We start from the raw sequence: 27,295 nt of genomic DNA on the forward strand, positions 1-27,295 counted from the left end.
CAGCTCAATGATTACGAAATTCGAAAAGGGAAAAAGATTGGCGTTACAGTTTCTTATAACAATCACCGCATATTTGTGGGAAATATACCAAAGAACCGTGACAGGAATGAGCTTTTTGAGGAATTTTCGAAACACGCACGTAAGTTGAAATCTTATCATCCCACTCTTTAAATTTTGTAGTCTATTCAGTATTTGTACATGTTATTTAGGATGTACTAAATTTTAAATTATTGTGTTTATTATTATTTCTCAATAGCAGTTTCTAAAAGTGAGCATGTGGGGTGGAGTTTGTTTTAAGGAGCTGTAGAGCTCTGTGTAAATTTTATTTTTACTTTAAAAATGTAACCCTTTTGAGGATTGATTTAGTTTTCTTAGCTCTCGCTCGTCTATTACGAGGTAAGTATTTTTACCATAAGGAAACCATCAGAAAATATAGCAGTAAAAGAATTAAATTCGGATGATTTCATTAAATTCTGATTTAATGAATCGCTTCTTTCTTCTTTTGGCTTTTAGCGTTCAGTAGCATAAAAAATCAAGGTTATTGAGGGTTTTCAAATCTTAATTAGAGGTAGATTATAGTTTGTGATACAACTTGTATTTGCTAAAATTGCTTTTATATGGGGAAGTTGAGCATGAAATGTCATAACTTTTGATTTTTGCTTTATGAGTGATGATCTCACTTTTTTGCCTATGCTATGCTTTCTGAGTGATCCATTCCATACCATGCCATGCTATGGAAAGTCTTGTCCATTTTAAAGTACAATCTCATTAAGTAATCCTTTTGTGATGTTAAAAATAATTCATAATCTTAATTTTGTCCAAGAACAATGTGTTATTAGACCCTTTATTTCAGAATCAAACAAAATAAATGAATAATCTGTTTCAGTTCCGTAGAGTATAAAAGGTGGTACAATTATGTATGTTTATGTTGGAATCATTGGATTCCCAGTTTGCATCCACAGTAAATTCAAGTTGCTTATACATACATGTTTCAAGTATTTGTTTTACTATTTAATATACACTATTAGTAAGAAAATAAATTCCTTTTACAACGTTTTTGTACTAATGTATTGGTTTTATGTAGTTGACTTCTATGAGTTAATATTGTCAATAGCTATACTTAACAATTGTTAAAAAATATATATAATGGAAGCTATAATTAAAAGCAAATACCAAGCTGGAGGATTTTTGGAATATAACTTGTTTGCACTTAAACTAGTTTTAGATCAATCTTTATACTTGTGTATTTATTTTTAGTCATTATTATAATCAGTTAGTTCTAAATTGTAAACAAAATGGAAGGTAACTAGCATGAAGAAAGAATACTACTGTAGACGCATGGCTTTGGAATCCAGCTTTAAAAGCTGTTAAATCCAACTTACCTTGCAGGAACAGAGGTTGAAAACAATATAAACCGATAAATTGTCTTTCTTGATACAAAAAATGAAAACTGAATTTTCTTGAAGACAATAAAGGGTAATTGTATTGCAAGTATACAAGTAAAGCCTAAAAGATGGATGTCTGGTAAGAGATGTAAAATACTGACACCAGTTTTCTGCTATATTTGAAGGAAAACTATTGTTGATTTAATGCGTTGTTTTTTTTGTTACAAATTTATTTTTTGTTTCATCACCAGTAAACTTGAACATGATCAAATATATTCCTGCCAAACAATTGGTTTAAAATTTGTATATCACTAATTATAAAGTTAGGTCTTAGACTGTCTTGGCAAGTTTTTAAATTTTTTGAGATTGTACTTTAAAATTTTTAAATGTCTAAATATATTGCTGAGCTTCCCCAGAAATAAGTCATTAAAACAAAAGTAGACACAAATAAAAAAATTAAAAACACGGCAGGGAAAGAAAACTAAGAACAAGTTAAATGGCTAGACAACTTAAGTATTTTTGGCATTCTGTTTTGCATCCTCATGAGTGTTTAAAATTTTTCTGTAGCTGGGCTGACTGAAGTGATCATCTACAGTTCACCTGATGACAAAAAGAAAAATCGTGGGTTTTGTTTCCTTGAGTATGAATCTCACAAGGCTGCTTCATTAGCTAAACGAAGACTAGGAACTGGCAGAATTAAAGTGTGGGGATGTGACATCATTGTGGACTGGGCAGACCCTCAAGAGGAGCCTGACTCGGAAACTATGTCCAAGGTATGTTTAATAAACAATAATATTAATTGTAAAATAAAAAAATATTCACTGTACTTGATGGCAGTTCCAGTTTGCTAGTTTTATTCCTCCGCAACTTTTATTTCCTGAACAAATTACTATAGCTAAGCGTGGACTGACTAGCTGGGTCGGATGTTATACACTTTTTTAATAGACTACACACACTGGATCTGTTTTCATGGTTCCCTCCTAGTATTTGTGCTGAATACTTGGCGTTAAGGAGGAGTGTCCAAACCAAAACAAAAAAACCTGCGATAACACGGAGGCGGATGAGTTGTTGGTACAGCACCTCGGGATGAGGGAAATATTCTTCCGGACGGTGGAGGATGCGAATGGTCCTCTCCCAACCGTGAAAGCCTCGTGCGTGTACACATAGGCAAATCAATTCCAGACTCAGTGTATGTCCGAGCCATTCTGATCCAAGGCGTGCTTGGCTTAGTTAATATGTTAGTGCCAGATTGAATGAAATATTACAGATTTCTTTCATACCGAATTTCCTGAGAAGCTTGAAGTTTATATAGCTTATTTAGAAAATGTATGCAATTAAACCTGAATTAATTATTTATACGTAGGCCTATTTAGTCATCATGCAGATACACATATAAACAATTAAAGGTGTTGCTACATTGCTTCATATTTTAAGTTTTTTTACTGTACCTATCTACAACATTGACATTTATTTTTTGTAAGGGAACAGTCCAAACCCTGGTCTTATCTATCCAAAGTAAACCTGTTATTAAAAAGTATTAATAATTGATAGCTCAATTACATATGGGTCTGGTAACGACCTTGCTTGGAATCGAACCAGAGACCTTCAGATTTGGAGCACTATAACAACTCGGCTACCCAAACAACTTTTGTATCTATTTCAATGGATTGCATGCTTATTGATGTTCTATCAAAATGATCTTAAACCGTTTGATATTTTACAACCCTATGCATTTTGAAATACAGTCTAACTGAACACCTAGCTTTACAAGAAAATCAAGAAGGTGCTTTCATATACATCACTAAAGGCAAATACTACGGTAAACCCAAAATATTTGATTATACCTACTAGCTTTTAAAATTTTGACCCAGGATTTTAAAAGAAAAGGTGTTAGACAATTAATTTGTTCACCCATTGGATGTGTGCGAGACATGATTGAACTCTATCACTTTATACTAGACTCCCTCTAGTTCGGCTTCGGTTGGATCGGCCGTCGGATGGTCCGGCCCGGTCTCAGGGTGACAAGTCACATCGTCACGGGCGAATGACCTTAGGATTCAACCTGAATGTTTAGTTTCCGGCCCTAGAAGTAAAAAGTTCTTGTCAGTTTAGTTGACGGGTGCTTCTATGGGTGAATTGTTGAATATTACACCTATGGTAAACTTTACATAACCTCAAAAATAGCAAGAACATTTTATAAATTGTTTTTCAGTCTAATATGTTGAAATGCACTATATAATTAAATATTTCTGACCATTTTTTATATGCAGTAGGTTCCCCCATTATTGTTTTTGAATCACCACGGGTTATTTGACAAAAATCAATTAAAGCAAAACAAAGAAATAGCCATTGTTAGCTTCAAGGTCATGCTATCCGCTTGCTCTGACAATCGTCTGCTCCTTAAATAACTGTCTGCTGCGCGCTTTAGCTATCTCACAACAGTTTGTGATTGGGTGATTAGTAGTAACCCTGGCAACTCGTTGAATGTGTGGATGAAGAGAAACCAAAGAAAGAATAGAAGAACAATGACAAAGAATAAGCGGTGTATTACGTGATCCATTGTTATCTTTATCCTATTTTACAACAGTCGTTATTATCTTTAAGACTAAGTAGGTACTATGATTTTGTGCTGTTTTATGAGTTATCTAATGTTTTTATCCACATTTGTATCTTCTAAAACAACATGTAGTAGTAGCCTATGCTAACTACGGTAGCAGTAGTTTGCAGTATTAGACTTTGTTGTTCTGTTCTTTACGTGATTTATTGCTGTACGTACAGTGTTGTGTAATTTTTGTTTTGCTTGAGTAAGCGTGATTTTAAACATTTTACAGCGTGATTTTACAGTTTTCATCATTGAACCAAGGTTAATGACTTAACATATCACGATTGTGCAATATACTATTACTTGTATTTTGATTATGTAAAATGCAAATTAATTATCACATTAACGTCCATTTTATACAGTATTAGGTGTTTTATGGGTATTATGTTTAGGCTATGTTGGATTAACCGTGGTTTTCAGTTATCTGTAGTCTCCCTCCCACCCCATTAACCCGGATGATTGAGTTTCTACTACATCCGGTTAGTTCGGCCATTTTGTAGTCCGGCCAGTGGTCCTGTCCCGAGGTGGCCGAACTAGAGGGAGTCTACTGTATTACCAATCTAAAAAGCTTTCAGCAGGTAACTAATGCAACTGTTACTATTGTGTCATATTAAAAATCTCCGACAACTAAGAAACGGTTTGTCACATGAAGAATTTCATCATCGACTCGAACAATTAATTCGACTGACAAGACCCACTAACTTACTATCATCCGAGGAGAGTCAACGTGATGGTCTTCCTTCTGATCCCTCAAAACTGCAAGATCCACAGCAGCAAGAGAATTCTACAGTCTACTCCCATTTACAGTATTGTGAGAGTCAAAAATCCAGTCATCCACTCCACAAACTGATAGCATCTGCAGCAGCCCTGGAACTCATGACATCAGTAATGAATCCACACAAAGCTACTGAAGCCTCAGCTCTGAAGCCTCTAGCAGTGAGTGATGTGGGGGGGGGGGGGGGGGGGAATAAAGCCAAACTGGGGATTGCAGTGGTTAGTGATGTGATAGAGGCAGATATATCCAGACCAAACTCAGAACAAAAGAGTCTTTTAGCTTGAGTTCAACCCAACCAAAATGTAATGTAAACAAATTAGCTTTAAGTATTTACCATCAAAATATTAGAGGCATAGTGTCATCATTAGAACCGTTAGATGTAACTTTAACTGAACTTGATCCTAGTATAGTTGTAGTAGCTGCCCGTAACAGTGAACGCAATTGGCATTGAAATATTTCAATCTGACAAATAACAAAAGAGCAGCGGTGATCGTACTACGTTATCCCAAGATTGGACGTAGTTCCCTAAAACACCCCAAGGTAACAGCACTGCCTGGATCAGTAGTCAGTGGCCTTGTAATATGGCTTGAAGAGAGAAAATCCCCAAAAATGGTACAAAATCATTGTCAGACGGGATTTTACAGGAAATTTTTGTACCAATCTACACCAAAATAAAGCTCACATTCTAAGCTTCAGGCTAGCAACGGTTTTAACGTTCCCCGGCAATGGCTGAGCTCATACTGAACTATTGTAGTGGGGATTGCACAACTACATCAATTGACATAGGCCGGTTGGAGCGCTCTACATCAAATTATCGATGTGGTCAGCACTGAACGTGTTAAATGGAACCGCCATGTTGAACAATTGCTCACTAAAATTTCTTCTGGCCTCTACGCATTGATTAGGCTGAAAATTATTTGTGAAAAAGAATCTCTGAAAGTTGTTTATTTCTCTTACATCCATTCAGTGATATCATTTGTGCTATCTCTGTATGGTGCCACTACTAAAGAAAACTTAAACTCTGATAAATGCAAAAAAAAAAAACCATTAGAGTTATTCGTTACAACCCAGAACTTCAGTTAAAGATTATTTTAAATTAGAAAACATTATGACTGTTTATGGAATGTATGTTTTTGAAACAGTTTTTTATCCATAAAAAATATATTTCAGGAATTGGAGTTAATCGGTAACAATCATGAATATTGAATATAACACCAGAAATCGGGGCTGTATCGCAATGACCTCTCACGCTGTGCAACTTTTCAAAAAGAAACCTAAATATGCTGGTTATAAATTGTATAGGTAACAACATTCAAAAAAGCATAACAGATGAGGTGTCAACAAAAAATTCAAAATTAAATTGAAGCAGTACCTCATCAACAAAGCTATTTATTCTTTCGATGAGTTTTAGGAAGTAATGTTAATTTTTGCATTGTTAATTCCAAGAAACCTTTGTTTTTTACTTTCCAATACCTATATTTGACACTATTTATGTGTTATATACTACAAACAAATAAAGATTATTTAAATTTGAATTTGAATACCATACATTGTCATTGACCATAAGATTGTTAACTTAATTGATGCATAGGCCTACTTAATATTTGTACACATTGTATTTAGATCATGGCTTTTTCTTAATGTTATTTTCAAACACATAATGCTTTTAAAGCACTTAGTAAAATTACACATTTGTTAGCAATATGTCTGTGTTAGAGTACTCAGTACCTACCTAGTTACCTTTAGAAGACCACTTATTAATTTTATGTACAATTTCAGGTCAAAGTCTTGTATGTTAGAAATTTAACTCAAGATTGTACAGAAGAGAAACTTAAAGAGGCCTTTGAAGTTTATGGAGTAGTTGAAAGAGTCAAGAAAATTAAAGATTATGCTTTCATTCATTTTGAGGATCGTGATTCTGCAGTAGCGGTAAGTACATTAAACTGCTATAAGATTTAAACAAATTTTTGTTTAGACATGATAAGTGGTTACAAGAACTATACATGATTTGTTTCAGATCATAAATCGAACGTATTGATTAAATTAAAAAAGAGGATATTTTATGAGAATATTTTAAAAACACGATTCTGTCCCTTGTTACTATTTTAGTACTGTACTGTACTGTCCAATGTTCTGTAGAGTAGTAAGTACTTCATTTTGACTGGGTAAAATTTTTAGGCCGCCATCTTGGATCCGTCATTGGATACAAAGTTTTTTTTTTCAAATGTAAATGTAAAGTTGTGACCCATCATTTCAAACTTATTTTACTTATTTTATTTTAAATAAAATAATAGAATAGTGGATAGAATGGATCAAGATTTTTAAAAACGAATTGTGGCATTGTAATCAGCGTAAAATTCCAGCTTGAAATGATGGGTCATAACTAGTGATGGGAAAATTTGAAATTTTCGAATCTCGAATTCGAATTCGAATTTTGTCTTTTCGAATCTCGAATCTCGAATTTTTCGAATTTTTAAGGCGATTCATATTTTTTTAGCTTTTCCTCTCTCAGTCATTAAATAATGTTGCATTAATTTGTGATAATAAGCCAAAGCCACAATAAAAATTAGATGCATACAAATAATAAGTTTCATTGTAGGCCTACATATATACAGTACATTTCATTATTACTTTATCTGTTACTTTAGATTTGGTAACCTATGTAATATAGGCTATGAACAGTATGAACTTTATCAATGCTATATAAAATTGTACAAAGTCGAATGAGAATAATCTTTTAATTTTAGGTGATAATAGAAGCACTGCTCATTTAGACGTTTAGGTTAGATTAGCCTAGTGTATGTGCTATTTGTTAGTCAACTTAAAATGATCAGTTAAGAAGAGTCTATTGTTTAATCAATCTTCTAACCAAACCAAACCTAACCTAACTGTCACTATAAGAGTGACCAATCACTGACTGATCTTGATCTACGATGAAAAAATACCAGTTACCAGTACTTACATACATGGATAAATGAGTATCAATTAAAGGGAAAATAAAAATCTAGACCAAGAGACTGTAAAAAAAGAAGCCTATTTTATTTATACCTACAAAAAACAAGATAAGACAGACATACAACTACTTAGGTATCAGTTATGGTTAAGACATACAACAATATAAACCAAACCAACACAAAGTAACAAAAACCAGAAAAATAATGAATTACATAGGATTAAAACTGTACAACATCTTGCCTAACAAACTTAGATATAAACACGCTCCCTATCTTTAAAAAACAGCTCAAACAATATTTCATAAATCAACATTACTACAACATTCAGAATATCAGGAAGAAAATATATTTCCCATAAAGTAATGCTAAAACACAAATCATACATTCACCCTACAACACTACACACAATGAAGAAGCAAGTTAGAAGAACGATGAAAAAAAGGACTGCGGTGAGGATTGGATGGTAGGCCTATGTACACATCAATATTCAATAAGTTATTTTAAGTATAGCTACTTTATCTTGATAGTTGGATCGAATTAAATGCAAATTTTAAATAAGAGAAATAATTCTTAAAATAACGTTTCCTTTAAACAACTACTTTCACTCAGTCCTCCTAACGAAGATTTTTATTCAAAAAAACCAGCATCTTAACCCGTTCGGGATCAAGCCGGTTCCTCTTCTTGTCGCAGACAAGTCCTGCAGTGCTGAAGAGTCGCTCACTGAACACTGTTGCTGGCGGTATACATAAATATTTCATAGCAACTTGTTTTAATCTAAAAGAGCTGCTGATATCCCAATATTCGAATATGCTCTTCTCTTCTCCTTGTAGGTGTATCAGGCCTTCTTCTAAATACTGCTGAAGTTCATTTTCCAAGGTACGCTGAACTGTCGAAGAAATTGGGTTTACATTGGCAAAAGCCTGAGCGTAGTGGGACCAAAAGTTGAGCTGTTTTGACTCATCCAGAGAGTGAGACGTTTCTTCCTGCTCGACGGATGTGTTAGAAGATCCTGGACTTTCCGCATCCCTCATTTCTGTCAATATTCTTAACTTAGCCTCTTCCAAAGCTTCTTTGTTCTTGAAAGGAACTGCTTTAAATCTTGGGTCAAGTATGGTGGCCACTGCCAAGTTGACATTTGTTTCAATATCGGCATATCGTCTTTTCAAGGACGAGACAATATCATTCTTAACGCCCATCAGACCAGAACCCGTAACATCCATGTTGACCAGGAAATTCTCCATTGTGTTTATCAGAGGAATTACCTGAAGAAAAAAAAAATAGGCTTAGAACTTTATAAGGAAAACAATTTGAGTTTAGGTACTTGCGTATTATACGGACCACAACCTTACAAAGCACACTACGGCGGCTAGGTTAGTTAGTTGTGTGGTCTTTATTCACTCATTTACCAAACATAACCTAGCCTAACCAAACCCAAAAAGGTTGTGGCCCGGCTAATGTAAGTAGCCTATAACAATTTAGTTTAGTGCAAAAAATGTTGTTGTTAAAGTTAGTTGTCTGAGTATGCCTAAAGGGTTTTTATGCTGTTGTTAAAAATTGTTATTAGGTTCATGTAATCAAATGTATGTTTGGCCAAACTTTCACTAAGTTGCATGTGTTTAGTTTTTACATTACCTTAATCTGATAAGGATTTGATGAATAGGCACAATAAATAACAACTGAAATTATAATCAATAAAACATAATTTCAAAAAAGGCCTAGTTATTTTTTTTAGAATCCTATTTATCTTTCCCACATTTTTCTAGCTTAGCTTGATTACTAAATATTTCCTAAGCCTAACCAATGATAACTTACTTCAGAAATTGTAGAAGCTTCCTTGCTGACTTGTCTGGTTGCAGTTTCGAAGATTTCAAGAATATCAACAGCCGCTTTCATGGTCTTGAAGTCATCCGAAGTTAGTTCCACTGTGAGATTGATGTCCGCCCGTCCAGATATTAAAATTAGAGCATCTTTTTGCTCAACGAGTCTTTTGAGCATATAGTATGTCGTATTCCACCTCGTTGGCTCCTCTTGAATTAGTCTATGCTCGGGTAGCTCTAGTTGTTTCTGGATAGTTTTTAGCACCTTCGTGTTTTTGGCTGACTTTTTGAAGTTGCCAACAACTTTTCTTGCTTTTTTGATAACATTGCTTATCCTTGGATTGTCCAAACAGCCATCTTTTATTACCAACTGCAGTGTATGCGCTACACAGGAGTACGCCTGGTAATCACTACCATTCAGTGCAGCTGTAATGTCTGGTCCGTTATCACGAACAACTCCGACTACTTTCGTTTGAATCCCCCATTCATTGAAAATTATTGTTAAGAAGTTCCTTAGGTTAACTGCCGTATGGCTTATTTCCGGGAAGGGAACACATTCCAGACATTTATGAATCATTTTTTTACTCCTGTTGCTGTAAAAATGAACTGTGAATGCCATAAAGTCACAGTTGGCAACAGACGTCCACATGTCGGTAGTGATGGCCACGTGTTTTGCCTCTAAAAGATCTGCCTTCAACTCGCCCATCACACGGTTGTACATTTTGACTATAATCTTTTTGGAAAATGTTTTCCTAGAGGGCACTTGGTACCTTGGCTCGAGATGATTTAAGAGCTTCAAAAAACCTTTATCTTCAACTATAGACATAGGCTGAAGGTCAATACATATCATTTCTGCTATTAAGCAATCAATTTTAGTAGCCCTGGGGTCATTTGATTTAAACTTCAATTTCCTTTCATATAAGGCTTCTATAGTAGGCTGACTAGTCGCTTGAAGTTTAATAGTCCTAGGGACGAGTGGAGATGTAAAAGATTGTCTCTCTCTAGGTTCAGGAGTGGATAGAGGACAGGAGGAGGTGGACTGAGGTGATATTATATTTGAAGCTGGGGAGGTTAGATCTGCTAGGCCTTCTTCAGAATCAGATATAGTTTCAATGGTTAGTGGTCCAAAATCACTATTTAACTCAACCTGCATCACATCTCCACCACTTTCTACATCAAATTGGTTGGACTCTGTAGGCCTACATTGGTTTGAAGTTACTGTGGAACTAGGCTTAGTTTTTTGATTAGGTTTGGTAAAAAAACTCCTTATTGTACTCGTGGCTGTGGCTGGAGAAGTTATGGATGATGAGGATGAGGAGGGGGAGTCAATATCAGCGGTTGATCTAGGCCTACCATTATTCCTACCAGTACCTTTACTTGGTTGATGTGGAAATGATATGTATTTTCTTTAAATGGTTCGTCAGGTTGGATGTAGTTTTGCTAGCCCCACCTCGCGAAAGTAACTTGTTGCAGAGATTGCATTTTGCATAGTTTGGATTAGCACTATCTATTGTGAAGTATTTCCAAACTTCAGAACTCATTTTCACATACGCACAGTCACTGATTCACCAAAACACTGATACAAGTCTAAGTTACAGTTACTCACAAAACTAAATAAAATAAAATAGAAAATTCAGCTCAACTAATACAGTAAAAATGTAGAAGTTTTAAGCAAGCAGTACCGAAAACGTTAACGTAAACTAAACGCGTGAAGCAAGCTAGCTAAAGCTTTTGTTTTGTTTTACTTACTTTTCTTTCAAGATGACGATCGATAATCGATGTTTTCGAAACATCGATATTTTTATATCGATGTTCGATGTTTTTTACTTCGATGGTTGATTACCGATGTTTTTGGTACATTGACTTTTTTGTCGAACGATGTTTTTGGCCAAGTATTGAAAAATCGATGTCTTCCATGACTGAATTGTATTAGATGTAGGTTAATTAGTTGTTGCAGGACAGAGAGCAGACGGGAAAACTGAGAAAAACATCGATGTTTTCGCGACTATGCTATCGGTATATCGATAGTTGACCTATCGATGATCACCCCTACGTTGTTTGTCTCTCTCTTAAACCGTTAAACAAACCCTCTGCATCAGCCGGCTGACTTTTTTCCTTTTGCCGCCATGTTGCCAGATTGTGCACACACAGTGTTGCCAAGTCATTAGAAGATGTTCCGCTGGGGTACCTTAGCTTATAATCTCAATATCTGAATCTCAAAATAAAACCTTCGTGATACTATTCTCCAGTTATCATAATGACGATTTATTTTACTTCTGATAAATAATGTGACTATATTTTTTGTTGTTAAGTTTAAACCACCAAACGGGGAGTATGTTTTATCTATGGTTTAAGTATCCTCTCTGTCGCTATGCTGTGCCATGTTGTATTGCAGTAAATCTTATTTAATCTATAAAAATGAAACACCGGTATCGCGGTATCGAAATTGGGCAAAAGATTTAATTTTGTTTTCTACTGAGTATACAGTTAGATCTGGAGTATGTTTTATCTATGGTTCTATCTTAGGGAATAGTTGTTTTCAATGAGTTATAATTTCATCAACTAAAAGTGGCGTATGAATGGGTACTAAAACGAAACGGCGGTAATTCAGCTAACGATATAATTATGTTTTCAATTTCTAATTTCTACTAAATATAGTTATAGGTTAGAGTGGTAATAGCCTAAAAATAGTTGTTTTCCGTGAGTTAAAATTTTACAACTAACAGTGGCATTTGAATGGACGATAAAATCAAATACTTTATTGATATGCGTGAGGGAGGGAGAGGGAGTGCTTGGACTGAGATAGAGGTTTAGATTAGATTGAAAGTTGACAGACAAGAAGCATGGTGGAAGGAAAACAAGAAGTAGACGACGACGATGACGGCGGCATTAGTCCTACTAGCCTAGGTAGTCTGTTCTTCTCTCTCTCTCTCTCTCTCTCTCTGTAGACTGTAGAGTTGAATGGTTTCAGTTTGGTTTCGTGACGAGTGACGACTGACGACAGCTGACTGTTATTGTCTTCTCTTGAAGCTCTTGCTTGCCGTTTGCAACGTCACAATACAAACAAAAAATGTTTTCGACGTTTTCGTTTATTTTATAGTTTTGTGTTGTAATATTGAAGTACAGTAATAAATTCAAAACCACTAATATTTGTCAACAAATAATGTTTGTTTTGTAACCTACGAAGTTCTATTTCTTGTCTTATCAGTTAGCCTACATCATTGCGTGGTTTTCATTGCCGCCGACGCCATTTGGCGGATAACGATCTTTCCGATTTTGCCGTAAATTTGAATTCGAAAGTCGAATTTCGCCGATCGAATTTCGAATTCGAATTTTTTCCGAAAATTCGGTGGATTCGAGATTCGAGATTCGACTTCGACCCATCCCTAGTCATAACCCTACCTTTACATAAAAAAAAACTTTGTATCCAATATGGCGGATCCAAGATGGCGGCCAAAAATTTATACCCAGTCAACATGAAGTACTTACTACTCTACAATGATCTGACGTAGTCCGGACTTGATATCTTAAGAAATGTAGAAAAAAGTAAGGGGGGAACTCATTTAAAACTAACCCTGTATGCATATGTGTAGTAGCTCCGCGGTTAACCATGTGCAAGTATGTCCAGCCGTGTGCAGTATATGTCATGTTTGGTACCATTTTATTTGGGGAAAAACAATGATTCTCACAGTGTATTTTGTTTTGTGCTACCTTGACATACTTCATTGCAGTGATGTTTAGATCTTGATCTAAGCTGATGTTTTTCTGTATGTCTATCACGTAGTTTGCTAGTTTGTTTGAAAAAATGAGTACACCGTTCCGGGATGCATACCACGTCTCTTCAAGATAATGAAATTAGTGAATACGGTACTAAATCATAAATCAAAGTTAATTTAATTTGGCCATTAAATACAGATTGTACAATAGGCTAAGTCATACTTCGGCGATGACAAGTATATCAGTAGTGAATTCTTACGATTATGATGAAGATAATTATTGTTCAGGGTTTGATGGTAATGTATGGCTAGGCCCCAAATACCCGGGCTGGGGAAATGAGCATGAACTTGAATACCCGGGATTCATGAGGTTAAATGGACTGTTGAAACTTTTCAATTCACTTTGTTAGTAAATCATTTGGAAAATCAATTTGAAAAGTGAATTGTAATATTTACTATATAAATAATCGAAAACATAAAAACATTAGTACCCTTTTAAATTCATTTTAATTTACTATATTTAGTTATATGTTTTAGGCTATGGAGGCGCTCAATGGAAAGGAAATGTTTGGTTCAGCAATTGAAGTTTCTCTAGCAAAACCACCTTCAGATAAGAAAAAGAAAGAAGAAATCTTGAGAGCTAGAGAAAGACGGATGATGGCAATGATGCAACTGAGAGGAGGAGGGTAAGCAGTTCTGAAACATTTATAAAATATCTTCTCTCTTAAATGGCTTGGGCGTCACAGAATAATGATTTATTGGACCAAAGCGTGGGCAAAAGACATGGACGATTAAGAACCTTTGAGGATTTTCACTATTTTTCAATGACCGCAGATGTTCTTGATTTTGCTGTGACCACAGACAATGTTCTCAACTTCAGCGTGACTGCTGTAGGTGTTAACACTTTTGCTGTGACCCTATACTAAAGTCGGGACCACATAAGTTTGCAGTTGAAGGAGGAGCCTATTTACCATATGGTTTTGAATGAACCAATGAGAACGGAGTGGTGTTGCCAAATCTAATAATCCCAGATGATTTGAAAATATTGCTTTGTATAAATTAATTAGCGTTGTCAATAGGCGATGTGGCAACATCGCACTAGCCTCGTCTTGTGATTGGCTGTCACCAACTGCAAACTTACGTGGTCCCGACAATAAGTAGTGTTGTATGTTGAAGGTATTTACAGCAACATCGGATCATGATGGGATACTAAGTAGTGTTGTATGTTGAAGGTATTCACTGCAACATCAGAGCATGAAGAGATGTATACTAAGTAGTGTTGTATGTCGAAGATATTTAATGCAACATCCGATCATGATGGGACAGGGTTGGTACGGTCAGGGAAATCCTGGAAAAGTCAGGGAATTTGGTTGGTCTGGAAAAGTCAGGGAATTATGAAAAAAATTCAGGAATTTCTCCTGAAAGACTACTTTTTTTACAGATATGGTACATTCTGCACCTAAACATGTTTTTTTCTGGGGGATGACTGATGGCAAAAAGAACGACATAAGCACTGATGCACATTTTTATATTGGTACGGGGGAGGAATCAATTTTATGTACATAATTTGAAACAAGTTTTGTATTTAGGAGTGATTAAATAAGTTAAATATTTACATTTTTCTAATATTTATTGATTTTGATTGGTCGATATCGACTTGCGGTATACCTGGAAAAAGTATAATATCAGTCTGGAAAACCTGGAAAAGTCAGGGAATTTTGTTTTTTCTAAATTTAGTACCAACCCTGTGGGATGTATACTAAGTAGTGTTGTATGTTGAAGGTATTTACCGCAACATCCGATCATAATGGGATGTATACTAAGTAGTGTTGTATGTTGAAGGTATTTACTGCATCATCCGATCATGATGGGATGTATACTAAGTAGTGTTGTATGTTGAAGGTATTCACTGCAACATCCGAGCATGAAGGGATGTAAACTAAGTAGTGTTGTATGTTGAAGGTATTCACCGCAACATCCGAGCATGATGGGAGGTCCACCGAGAGGAGCCCCGGGAGGTGTGAGAGGAGCGGGCAACTCTATGAGAACTATGGGCAGGGGTGATTATGGTGAGTCTTACAGACTACCGAGTTTGGCTTTGTGATTTCTATTAACAGATAGTTTGTGTGTGTGTGTGTGTGTGTGTGTAAGTGTGAGTGTGAAAAATATGGGCTTTATGATAAACTAGATAAAACTTATAAAATCAGACAGCCTAGCTCTATAAATTTAATTATACAGTTGACTGGAGTTAGTCTACTATAACAAAAATGTTATCAACCCTTTTGATAATCTTGGACAAACTTTTTTTGCATTTCACACAATCAACAAGTGTACTTGTGCAACTTAAAAGCAAATTAGACAGTTGCATTTTTTTTACCTTTGGGACTTAGTTTCTGTCATTTCTAATCTTTCAGAAGAGGCAAAAGGGTTGTTAAAGATCAATTGAGGCTTCAAGGACAAGCTTAAATTATAATATCAATTTTCAAGGTTAAATTGTGTTGGGAATAACTTTTAGACAAGAGTATTAATTGTCTAGTAAATGTTACCCATGTTGCTTTGCTCTGTGTCCTTGCTGCCTTGCTAATATCCCGGTGGAGGACCTTCTTTCTACTTTTCCTCCCTTTAATACAATTTGTATATTTATATTATTACCATATTCCTACAGAAATGTTCGACGTACTTTAATATTATTGCTGTGTTGGAATCAATACATTTTTTAGGGATAAGTGCACATTTGGATAATAACTTCATCCTTCAAACATCCATTAGAATCAGTTCTGTTTTTGAAATTATGATGATTTTTGAAAGTTTCACTATTGAATATTCACTTGGGAGGTTCTTCTGCTTTCCGTTGAAGGCAAAATTGGTAATTTTTACCCTGACCAACTTGTTATTGGCTTTCACAAATCTCATAACAGTTAAGTCTAAATAGGACTCTTGAATCAATTATGTTAGTAGTTTTTAAATATAATGTTATCTTCAACTTGTGGACAAAAAAAAATGTTGCTGACAGTATTTTGTTTGAAGAAAATTTTAAAATATCTCATTGTGGACTGCTTTATTATTATTGGATGTTTGAGGATGCTAAGTTCCTTTTTAGATTTGAAAATCTACGAGTTATATGTTTGCGTTACCTAGAAGAAATAATTTGTATTTAAATCACATTTTTAGACTAGACTATTATAATTTTGCACGACAATATTCAAATTTTTGACTGTTTTAATTCTGGACTGTTTTAATTTTAACTGCCACCTAGAACATTAATGTTATAAAATAAAACTGCTTATGACTCTGCAGAAACATTTTTAACTCTCTCATCAATCGAGGATGTGGATTGCAAATATTTAGTATTAATATATCAAATTTTTGTAATGCTTCTCGTATAAAGATGACAGTAATTTATTTTAGAATCGTTATTTCTACTATCTATATTTATTAACATTTTTTGTTGGAATGAACAACTGTGTATCTTGCCTATAAAAACCTTATGTTCATGAATTTGTTTGGACAAATTATTTTTAGCAATTTATAATATAAAAGGATTATGTTAAAAGTTTTGTTAAAAGAATGTTTTATTTTCCTAACTGTACTAGAATAGAATCTCCCAGGTTTGATACTGGAATTGCAAGCTTTTTGTATTTTTATCTTGCGATATATATATAAAAAACCCCTTCAAAGGGTCTTGATAATTCTTTCTTTAGTTGGCTGAAAAACACACTAAAACAACACAATAAATAAGTAGACCTATTGTGAAAATAATTTGTCTAACAATTTTAGCTAGATTAATTTTAAGTATTCTCTGTATTATTATTATATTGGTATTGTTCGTTATACTGTAATTTTTATTTCTTATTTACATATTTCTGATCTTGTTTTGTTTCTCTATATTAATTTTATAGCCTGGTTATTTTTGTATTCAGTTGTATGTAGCTATTCAATGTTTATATGTTGTTTATATGTTATATGTTTTGGATAGGTCAATTTAATTGGATTAATGTTAGAAGTTGGAAACAAAATAACTGATGAGTATCCTGAATTTGCAAATGTGTAAAACACAGGTTTAAGCTAAGTCCTGCTTATAAATATCTTTTATTTGAATTTGTGCTAAAAGACAATATTCAGTTAACTTTGGCATTAAATTTGTACAAAGGGTATCATTTACCCTTGATTACAGTCTTTTAAAGAAAAAAAAAAAAAAAATTAAATATTTTGATCTTTAAACACTTTTCAAAATAAGTAAAGTAGCATAAACGGTTATTTTTTCACCAACTTCTTTAACTTCAAAATTATTGTTTAGTTTCAATATTTAATTTGAAAAAAATATAAAATTATAAGTCTTCTTATGAACGCCTTATTTTAAAGGCTGATATGTAAACTTTTTGTTTTTTAAAACATTTTGATGAAAAACTCAATGTAAATTTTGGCAGTGCTTTATCTAAAATCTTTAACGAGGGGTTATTCCTTATCCATCTATTTACTTTAACATTCTTTTTTTATAACTTATAATTGCAAAATTAGTTGTCTCCAAAATACACTTGAGTCCCATCGTGTTCCAACATTTAAACCACATTTTTGGTCCATTGGATTATTAGGCATAGATCATGTAAATTTTGAAACTATTATTTAACGATGAAACTTAAATATTCAGTTATCAGGTACATTTTCTAATGAGTTTAAAACTTCAAAGATATTCAGGGAAAATATAGATTAAAACTACACACTATGTTGGAAATAAAACGTGTATCTAAGTGTGAGCAATTCAGTATTTTAAGTTACAGTTCAGTTAATGAGTTTTTGGCAGTGTTAAATACGCTTTAAATGCTAAATTGCTTTTCATTAATTTAAAATTATTAATTTCTTTTGTTGATACACTTGTATTGGGAAAAGGTAGCTATTGTTTTTTGTGCTTGTAAAACTAATTTGTTATTATTGAAAAGTAGTATAAATCTGCAGATTTCCAATATTTTTCTGGGTCGGGTCGGAAATAGTTTTCGGGCCAAGTTCGGGTCAGGTTATTTAGCCTACGTTAATGGTATAAGAGAGGCTCCGTTTTCGAGTATGATTGAGGCAAATTTATGTTCCTATGATTACAGAATGGATCTGGGAAGATGTACGGTGTAAAATTGACGATTTTCTGTGAATGCGTTTGATGTTCACGATTTTTCAGTAATCACGGGAGACTTAAGATTTTACAACCAAAGAGCTGTACACAATTTTGCCATGACTGCAGAAGATGTTTGATCTCGCCGTCAACGGGAAGAAATTTACAATTTTCTCGTGGCCTTGGAAGATGCTCTCGATATTGCCATAACTGGGGAAGGGGTTTATGAACTCGCAGCTCCTCAGGAGTTAATCAATTCGCTATGACTGCTGTTCAAGACGGTCACAATGTTGCTGAGATTGTGGAAAATTTTTAAATTTTTGCCCTGCCAGCTGAATGTTTACGATTTGTCTGTAACCATAGAAGATGTTCTCGATTTAGCCGTGACCGTTAGGCCTATTAAAGATGTCTATTTCGGTGTGACTGCGGGAGATAATGCCACTGTTGTATAAATCTATTGCAGTATTACAATTAATATTTTTAGCAATCAATACTATCTGAAGTTACTCGATTTTTGGCCTGACCCGAAGGAAAATGTTTGGTATGCAGACCCCTAAAATACCCAAAAACCAAAAATTGTTTTGATCAACAAGTATTTTAACTGTTTTTCTGCTTTAGGGAACTAAATTATTGTTATTAGTAGTTAAAAATGTACATTTTGCATTATTGACTCTTTAATACTAGAAAACATCAATAAAAATAATCCACTCTTTAAACGACTACAAAGTTGGTAGTTTTTTGTAAATTGCAAAGAAGTAAATATTATTTTAACTTAAATTTTGTAAAAGTTAGTCAGCTTAAATACAAAAGATTTTTTTTACCCAAATGCATTAAAACACTAACAATAAATTAACCACATTACTGCTCAGTTGGTTGCACGGTGCTATGTTGCGGTTTTCCCCTTGAAGTAACTGTTTTATCATGGCAGCATGCTGTAATCTGGTAACACTATGAAGTAGTCAACATTCAGTAGATATAATTGGTGATAAGAACTCTCCTTCAATATTCTTTACATCCTCAGTTCATCCTAATAACCATTGCTTTTCTGTGTTTGCATTTATGATTTGTCAAGTTTTTCCAAGCTTTCCACCACGGACAACGGTAAGTATGGATAACCACGTGTTTCATGGAGCACTGGTAGATTAAGTTGTGGGATAATTAACTTCATGTACTTTTCATTTCCCCTAATCATATATCCTGAAATAGTAAACTCAGTTATATTTCTTTCGTATATCTTTGTTTCTGATCTAAATTTAATTAATTAGTTGTAATTTATATCTTTTCCCGGCATGCCCTTTATTTATCTATTTATTTATATATTTTGGAATCAACATTTGAATATTTAAAAATTTTGTACAAATTTTATCAGTGGTGGCTTACATTAGGTTTGTTGTGTTGTTTTTTATAGATTATGATTACGACTATTACGGTTATGCTGATTATCGAGGCGGCTACAGTGACCCGTATTATGATGACTATTACCGTTACGAAGATTACTATTACGATTATCCGCCACCACCGCCACCTGCTAGAGGAAGGGGCAGGCAAGCACAGCCGGTGGGTCGAGTCCCGTTACTTTCGTATGTTTGCACGTTTGATTGTGGCACAGTGTTCGGTTTCCACTCCTTTCCTTCTCTATGTATTGTGTGATGAGATTAATCTAAACGCACTTTCTGCTACTTAATCTCTCTTGAATCTGTTTGCTGCTTAATGATCCCGCTACTTAACAATACCTCGCATAGAATGCAGTGCCACTTTCAAACTGCGTATCATATCTGAGTCAGTAACAGAAAGCCTCAGTCACAGTGGATTGGCTTCTAATAGAGGGCCGGGAAAAGTAAAGCATTCATTGATACTACTTGTACGATCAAAACCTGTCGGTAATAAAGTTCACTCTCATCTGCCACTCATACCTTGTGTTTGCCTGTTTGGCTCAGATATGATGCCTGATAATTGCAGGGTTATCCAATTTTATAAAGGGAAAAACGTGGCCACTCACTAACTTAGTGCCTAACATTCTTTTTCTTACTAATTTCACTAATAAAAAACATTGTGTAGTTTTCAGTCAGAAAAATGAAGAGTCTTTCGCTTTGGCCCTAGTCTATGCTTTGCTAAGCTATTAGCTGCTTCAATCGATGCTTAGCTGATCAACGCTGGTAGACGCTTGGTCCCTTTACCCATATCCTACCTATCTTGCAACCATTGCTCGTGTTTTGGATAACCCTGCTACTTGCTAATAATGTTAAAGTAATAGATTACTTTTAAGATACATACAAATAAAATTACTCTTTAACATGAATAACATGTAATGGCCAAACATTTAGTGGATTAAAAAATAATAGGAAATATATTCAAACAATTGGATTTAAAAAATGCTGAATAAAGTTATTTTTAAAATTTTCCTTCTTACATAGTAGTTACTATAAATAATAACGTATGAGTATATGCTATAATTTCGAAATAAGTGTTACATAGACAAATTGACCACAAGAAAAAGTTTGGCCCAAACCAATTAATTAAAATTAATAGTATTATTAATAATGTCACAGTCAAAATTTAATACAAAATAATATTTATTGGCATACATAGAAATATAGTATCAAACTAGATTTATATTTGACTAGTTATTACATATTAGTTTACTATCTTGTAAAGTTAATGCTCTAGCTTAAACAATTTTGAACACCATATAGGATATCGAAGAGGATATTCTGGACAGAAGAGCTTCGATGTACGACATGAACTTTGGGATCCAGGTTTGTTTAGTTTTAACTCTATTCCATATTAAACTGTACTTTCTATTTGTTTTAGTTGTTATTACTCATTTAGACAAAGTGAATCTTATACTTATATAAAGAATTAAACAATAACACAAAGATAACATACTAAAGCATCTTAAGTGCTATAGTTAGTTTGTAAATAAGATAATACCGCACAAATGTAGTTTTTTGTAACTTTAGGATGTTCAGATATTAGCATGAACACTATCACCATCAACACCCATCATTTGATTACCAGCTATAAAAAATAATTCATCATCTATAAATAATATTTATAATCTTTCAAAATGTTTTTCTTATCTTTTATATTTACTTTATTAATTAATACCCTGGCCCTTAAACTGCAGTATAACAATTTAGATCAACATCCTAGTAAAAATAATAAACATTTTAATGTTTTTGTTGTATATATTTTAAATTAATCAACTTCGACACATTTAAAAAACTAATTTACAAAGTTAAATCAAGATATAATGATGTTTTCCACAAATACAAAGGTTCTTAGTCAAATGTATATTTATTAAAGATGGACTGGATTATAATTTATAGTTTTGCACAAAAGAGGACTGGGTTTTTTTAAACAAGGAAATCTTTTTTTAGAGGTTGGTGTCCTCTTTTAACTTGGCTGTCCACATAGGCCACTGGGACCTGTGCAGTGCTTGGAATGTTTTTAAAAATCCTGAGTAAACATTCTTGCAATAATGATAAAAAATTCAAACTTCTTCATTACAGTGTTCTGTCTGTCATCATGCCCGTTTTCACTGATAATGGCACTATCACTATTTTTAACACGATCGCAGGAACAACATCATCACCTATCAGCTGTCATAGTGGCAAAATCATCCCCTTCAATCACAACGACATCATTGTCATCCGTCATGCTCTGAAATATTTATTAGTTTCTGCGATTACGGAGAAATCATTATCGGCACTCCCAAAATCAGTGACGTTGGAATAAATCCCTGAAGAAAATTCCATAATCAAATATGATCCATCTTGAAAATTGAAAATATAAAATTCTCATTTGTCCATCCTTAATACTTATCAAAACATGTTTTCTTTTTTACTTTTTTTAGCTTAAACATATAACATAAAAATTATTTTCGAAACAAACTTAAATTATTATTATAGTTATTTGTTTGATAATCCCAAAATTTTGTTGCAAACACTAAAAATCATGTCCTTAAAACAGACGTTTTAGACACTATGCTTTGTATTACATAAATACAATAGCATGTAACTATTAGTCCAGGAGCTGAGGGGGTTTGAGCATGCATGAAAGTAGTACGCAATGTTATTGCTGATTATTGTAATATGGACTGTGGTGATCAAAATTACGTATGTCGCCTATTTCAAAAGTGGTCGATAAGGTGGGGGGGAGGGGGCAAACATGGCGGTTTGCGCTATGCGTTAAAACGCTGATAGTTCGAAAACGGTAAAAGATAGAACATCGGTTAAAACGTCGTTGTAATTCTAAAAATGTGGACAACAATAATGGTTATTGGGTTCGAGGTCGTATCTCTATAAATAAACAAGTTATTGTATAAAATATGTAAAAAATGGACTTTTCGTGTAGTTTTTTTACCGAAAGTAGAATTAATTTGTGAGTGTCGCAAAGAAGTAATACCAAATATCTTTGCTGATAGTTGTAATATGGACTGTGGTGATAAAAAATACGCATTTCGCCTACTTTTCAGGTGGTCGAGAACTTGGGGGCAGGGGGGCAAAGGTGGCGGAACGCGCTATGAATCAAAACGACTGTAGCCCGAGAACGGTACGAGATAGGACATCGGTTAAAACGCAGTTTTAATCCAAAAAATATTACCAACAGAAAAGGTCCTTTGGTTAAAAGTTGTATCTTAACTAATAAAAAAGTTATAACAATAATAAGTTTTAATAAAATCTACATAGTACAGCTATTTTTTTCAAAAATCGTATGGATTGTTGATAAATAATAGTGCAATTACTTAATTACTCGGCTAAATATTAACTAGATGCATTTTCTTATAAGAAAAAATATATTATTATGAATACATTTGGTTTAAAATGTAAAACATGGCCTCCAAACTACATATAATACTTGGGGTTTCGCCGCAATCAAATGCATAATACAGACTACCACTACAAATCCAATTTTAATTATTATAAAGTTGTAGGTTATTACAATATGATTATGTAACAGATTCTTATTCAGTTATGCCAGTTATTCAGTTCTTATTAACAGTTGTGCCGATATCAGCAGCACTGCGCAGCAATTATGACGCAACCTATCGGACGAACCCCAAGTCGTTTGGAGGCCGTGTTTTACATTTTAAACCAAATGTATTCGTAATAATATATTTTTTTCTTATAAGAAAATGCATCTAGTTAATATTTAGCCGAGTAATTAGGTAATTACACTATTATTTTTCAATAATCCATACGATTTTCGAAAAAAATAGCTGTACGATGTAGATTTTGTTAAACTTATTATTGTTATAACTTTTTTATTAGTTAAGATACAACTTTTTACCCAATGACATTTTCTATTGGTAATATTTTTTGGATTCAAAATACGTTTTAACTAATGTCCTATCTCTTACCGTCCTCGAGCTACAGTCGTTTCGATGCATAGCGCGTTCCACCATCTTTGCCCCCCTCCCCCCAAGTTCTCGACCACCTGAAAAGTAGGCGAAATGCGTATTTTTTATCACCACAGTCCATATTACAACTATCAGCAAAGATATTTGGTATTACTTCTTTGCGACTCTCACAAATTAATTCTACTTTCGGTAAAAAAAACTACCCGAAAAGTCCATTTTTACATATTTTATACAATAACTTGTTTATTTATAGAGATACGACCTCGGACTCAATAACCATTATTGTTGTCCACATTTTTAGAATTCCAACGACGTTTTAACCGATGTTCTATCTTTTACCGTTTTCGAACTATCAGCGTTTTAACGCATAGCGCAAACCGCCATGTTTGCCCCCTCCCCCCCACCTTATCGACCACTTTTGAAATAGGCGACATACGTAATTTTGATCACCACAGTCCATATTACAATAATCAGCAATAACATTGCGTACTACTTTCATGCATGCTCAAACCCCCTCAGCTCCTGTACTATATAATGACTGTAAACGGTTCGTCTTGAAATATTCATTAGTTTGATGATGGCAAAGCTTAATTTTTATAACTCTGAGCTAAAAAGAATTCTCAGTCTTTTGCACTAGAAAAAAAAACTACAGAATGTATAAAAGTTCACTTTCTTGATGTTGCAATTTTTACTCTAGAATTAGTTTATTAACATTGGTATCATTTGGCTAGTCATTGGTATCTTTTAGTTGATTATTTACACCTCATGTACTTCATCCTCATCCTTCTCATCTTAACATTCTTTGGCACCTAGCATTGTGATTGTGGAATGAATATCAAAACTAACTTTTGTGTTTCAGATGTTCATTTAAATTTATGTTACAGTAATAATCCAATTAGTTTTGTTGGGTTTTTAATTTTGTTTACAAAAACTTTTTTGTCTAAGCTCATAAGAGCATAATTTTCCACTGAATACTACAACTCCATTAATTTGGAATCCCGTTTGATTTTCTTTTGTATTTGAACTAACCCTAATTTGTAAGTTTCAATTTTTTTTTAAACAATCATTCCTTGGTTGTTAGTATTGCTTTTAAGATTGATAAATATTTAACTTTTGGTTTCATTATTTATGGATCATGTAAGATGTATAAAATAACTGATTGGTATTTTAAACATCTTATAGGTGACTGCTTTTTGATTTGTCTTTTACAGAGCGTGATAACATAACGCTGCTTATGTTTTGTAGCTAAAATGCTTACCATTTAATGATTTTGAGTGTTTTGTTGAATTAAGAAACTTAATAGACAACAAGATATATAGTGCATTTTTATAGCAAGGTTTTTAATAAGCGTACATTATTACCACTTTTCTGATATCTTTGCTGTATATTTGAATAAGAGTCCCATTCGTTGGTATTTCTAATATTCAGTCCTTAGGTTGGATGAAGGGTCAGTTGTCGGAAAATTAAATGTACAGATTGCAATTAATACGTACAAGAAATTTAGAAAATTTATATCCAAAATTATTTTTAACTAACTGTATTTTAATTCTAAGCATTCAATTAACATTCAGTACAAGGTTTTAACATGCTTTTTCATCTGCAATTTCAAAAAATCCCTTATAAAACTATAAAAACAATTTTGTTTTAGTTCATGAGCAACAGATTCTAATAGTATTTACAATAGCCTCATACGATGGCAGGAATTTTAACATAGAAATTGTACAGTTTTATGGATATTTACTGTGAAGAATCCCCCCTCTCAATTTTCTGTTATTAAAAAAGAAATCAGTTATATTTTTAAATTATTAAATAGAACCTTTCACAAAAAAAAAGCCCACCAAATAAATTTTAAAACAAAAAATATTACACTAGAAATGTTACATAGTGTCAAACCTGTGAATGAATTTTATCCTAACTAATTGTCCAAACTGAACAATGCAGGAATTCCAGTCCACGAGCCTGGAGTGTAGTATAACATTTTAAAGTGTAGCTGCTAAAATGCAGTTTTGTGTTTAAATATTCTCTATTAAAACTGGTTTCTTCAAAGTTATTACCTAGTTACTGCCTTGAGTCTGATTGAAAGTTGCAGTTTTAATATGGAATATCAATATGATAGTAGCCAACTGATGATGGGTACTGTGGTACTGTGGCACTGATGATGTTGCTAATGTGTTGTTGTGTTGTGTTGTGTGTGTAGGCTGGGCGTGGGCGTGGAGTAGTGCCGCGTGGCCGAGCAGGTGGGCCCCCAATCCGTGGGGGTCCCAGGGGGGGCCGGGGGGTCGCAGCCTCAGGGGGCCGTGGGGGGGCTCGTCCGCCCGTCCGTGGGGGACTGCGCGCCAAGGGAAGTTTACCAGGTGAGGATGGTCTGTATCTACTTTTCTTGACATTTCAATATTTTAGCAGTCAGCAACATATGGCTGATTTTAGCTGTTTGAGAGCTAATACTAATTTTTCTGGCCTAAGGAAACATCCCTTTTTATGCTTTCTTGGTATGAGCCTTACAGTCGCATGCTGCATGGATGTGGGTTTAATAATTGTGTGTTTGGCGTAATTATCAATTGTTGGACTGTAATCACAGTACATTGTGAATACTTTATCCTTAGAACTTAACACAAACTACACCATTGTAAAAATGTTAACTAAAAATGCCTGCTATATATTTGTGTTCAGTGGAAAATTGCTACTTTTGTACTTAAGGAATTATTCAAAAAGTTGTAGCTAGCTCTTGATTTGTTAGACATCTAGTTGAAATAAAATGTATAATTTGTAATGATGTAAATTATTTTTCAAAGTTTATAATATCAGTATCAGTGATATATCATTGTTTGAACACATTGCATACATTCATCAGAATTCTATTCAAGTAATACTTGTGACTTGTGATTTATTTCAGTATTAGTTTGGCTTGAGTTTTTGTTGGTCTATTAACATCTCTTTATTATTGGTGTAGGCCTATTTTCGCTTAACCCAACATTCTCTCGAATAATTTAGATGTAGAAATGACAGGGGTTTCAAAACCTTAAAAAACCGGTGTTGTATTCTAAACTATTAAAAAAATAAAATGTAAACTTTAAAGTTGTTGGGTAAAATTATTGTGAACGTATGATTCAAGCTTTGTATAGTAGAAATTTGCTTATACAGTAGAACCTCGATTATAATTTTTTTTATCATAAAAATACAATTAGTAGGCTATTGCACAATCATGATATTTCAAGTTACTAACCTTGTAGTAACAAAAACGTTTAAAACCACAGTTTACTCAAACAAAAAAATTACTAAACACTACAGCAATAAATCACGTAAAGAACAGATTAATAGAAATTCTAGTACCTACTGCTAGTCATAGGCTAGTGCTACACATTATACTGTTTCAGGTCAGAAGAATGTCTGTCGATAAAAACATTAGATAACTCATAAAAGAGTATAAAACAAGAGTAGTGATAATAATAACAGTCGTAAAATTAGATAAAGATAACAATGAACCGCTTATTCTTTCTCTTAGTAGTTATTCTATTCTTTCTTGGGCTTCTCTTCATACAAACATTCAACAAGTTTTCATAGTTACTAATCATCCAAACACCAA

At 33.7% G+C, this 27,295-nt stretch overlaps 1 protein-coding gene across 12 annotated transcripts in view; it reads left to right on the forward strand.

Annotated features, from left to right (window-relative positions):
* LOC128988590 (heterogeneous nuclear ribonucleoprotein Q-like) overlaps window positions 1–27,295 on the forward strand; it is a 50,839-nt gene that overhangs the window by 15,092 nt on the left and 8,452 nt on the right. For 2 of the 12 annotated variants that reach the window (XM_054410006.1, XM_054410001.1), the window contains 8 exons: window positions 4–139; window positions 1,953–2,158; window positions 6,542–6,691; window positions 13,787–13,935; window positions 15,212–15,318; window positions 19,759–19,907; window positions 21,044–21,106; window positions 25,910–26,075. In XM_054410006.1, the coding sequence (XP_054265981.1) occupies window positions 4–139; window positions 1,953–2,158; window positions 6,542–6,691; window positions 13,787–13,935; window positions 15,212–15,318; window positions 19,759–19,907; window positions 21,044–21,106; window positions 25,910–26,075 (1,126 nt within the window). The remainder of the gene's footprint in view (window positions 1–3; window positions 140–1,952; window positions 2,159–6,541; window positions 6,692–13,786; window positions 13,936–15,211; window positions 15,319–19,758; window positions 19,908–21,043; window positions 21,107–25,909; window positions 26,076–27,295) is intronic. The other 10 variants (XM_054410002.1, XM_054409998.1, XM_054410003.1 and 7 more) reach the window with 10 other exon arrangements.

Source organism: Macrosteles quadrilineatus, unplaced genomic scaffold (genome assembly GCF_028750875.1).
Source record: "Macrosteles quadrilineatus isolate MER2022 unplaced genomic scaffold, UCM_ALF_1.0 Scaffold_3__2_contigs__length_128488019, whole genome shotgun sequence".
NCBI classification, from domain to species: domain Eukaryota; kingdom Metazoa; phylum Arthropoda; class Insecta; order Hemiptera; family Cicadellidae; genus Macrosteles; species Macrosteles quadrilineatus.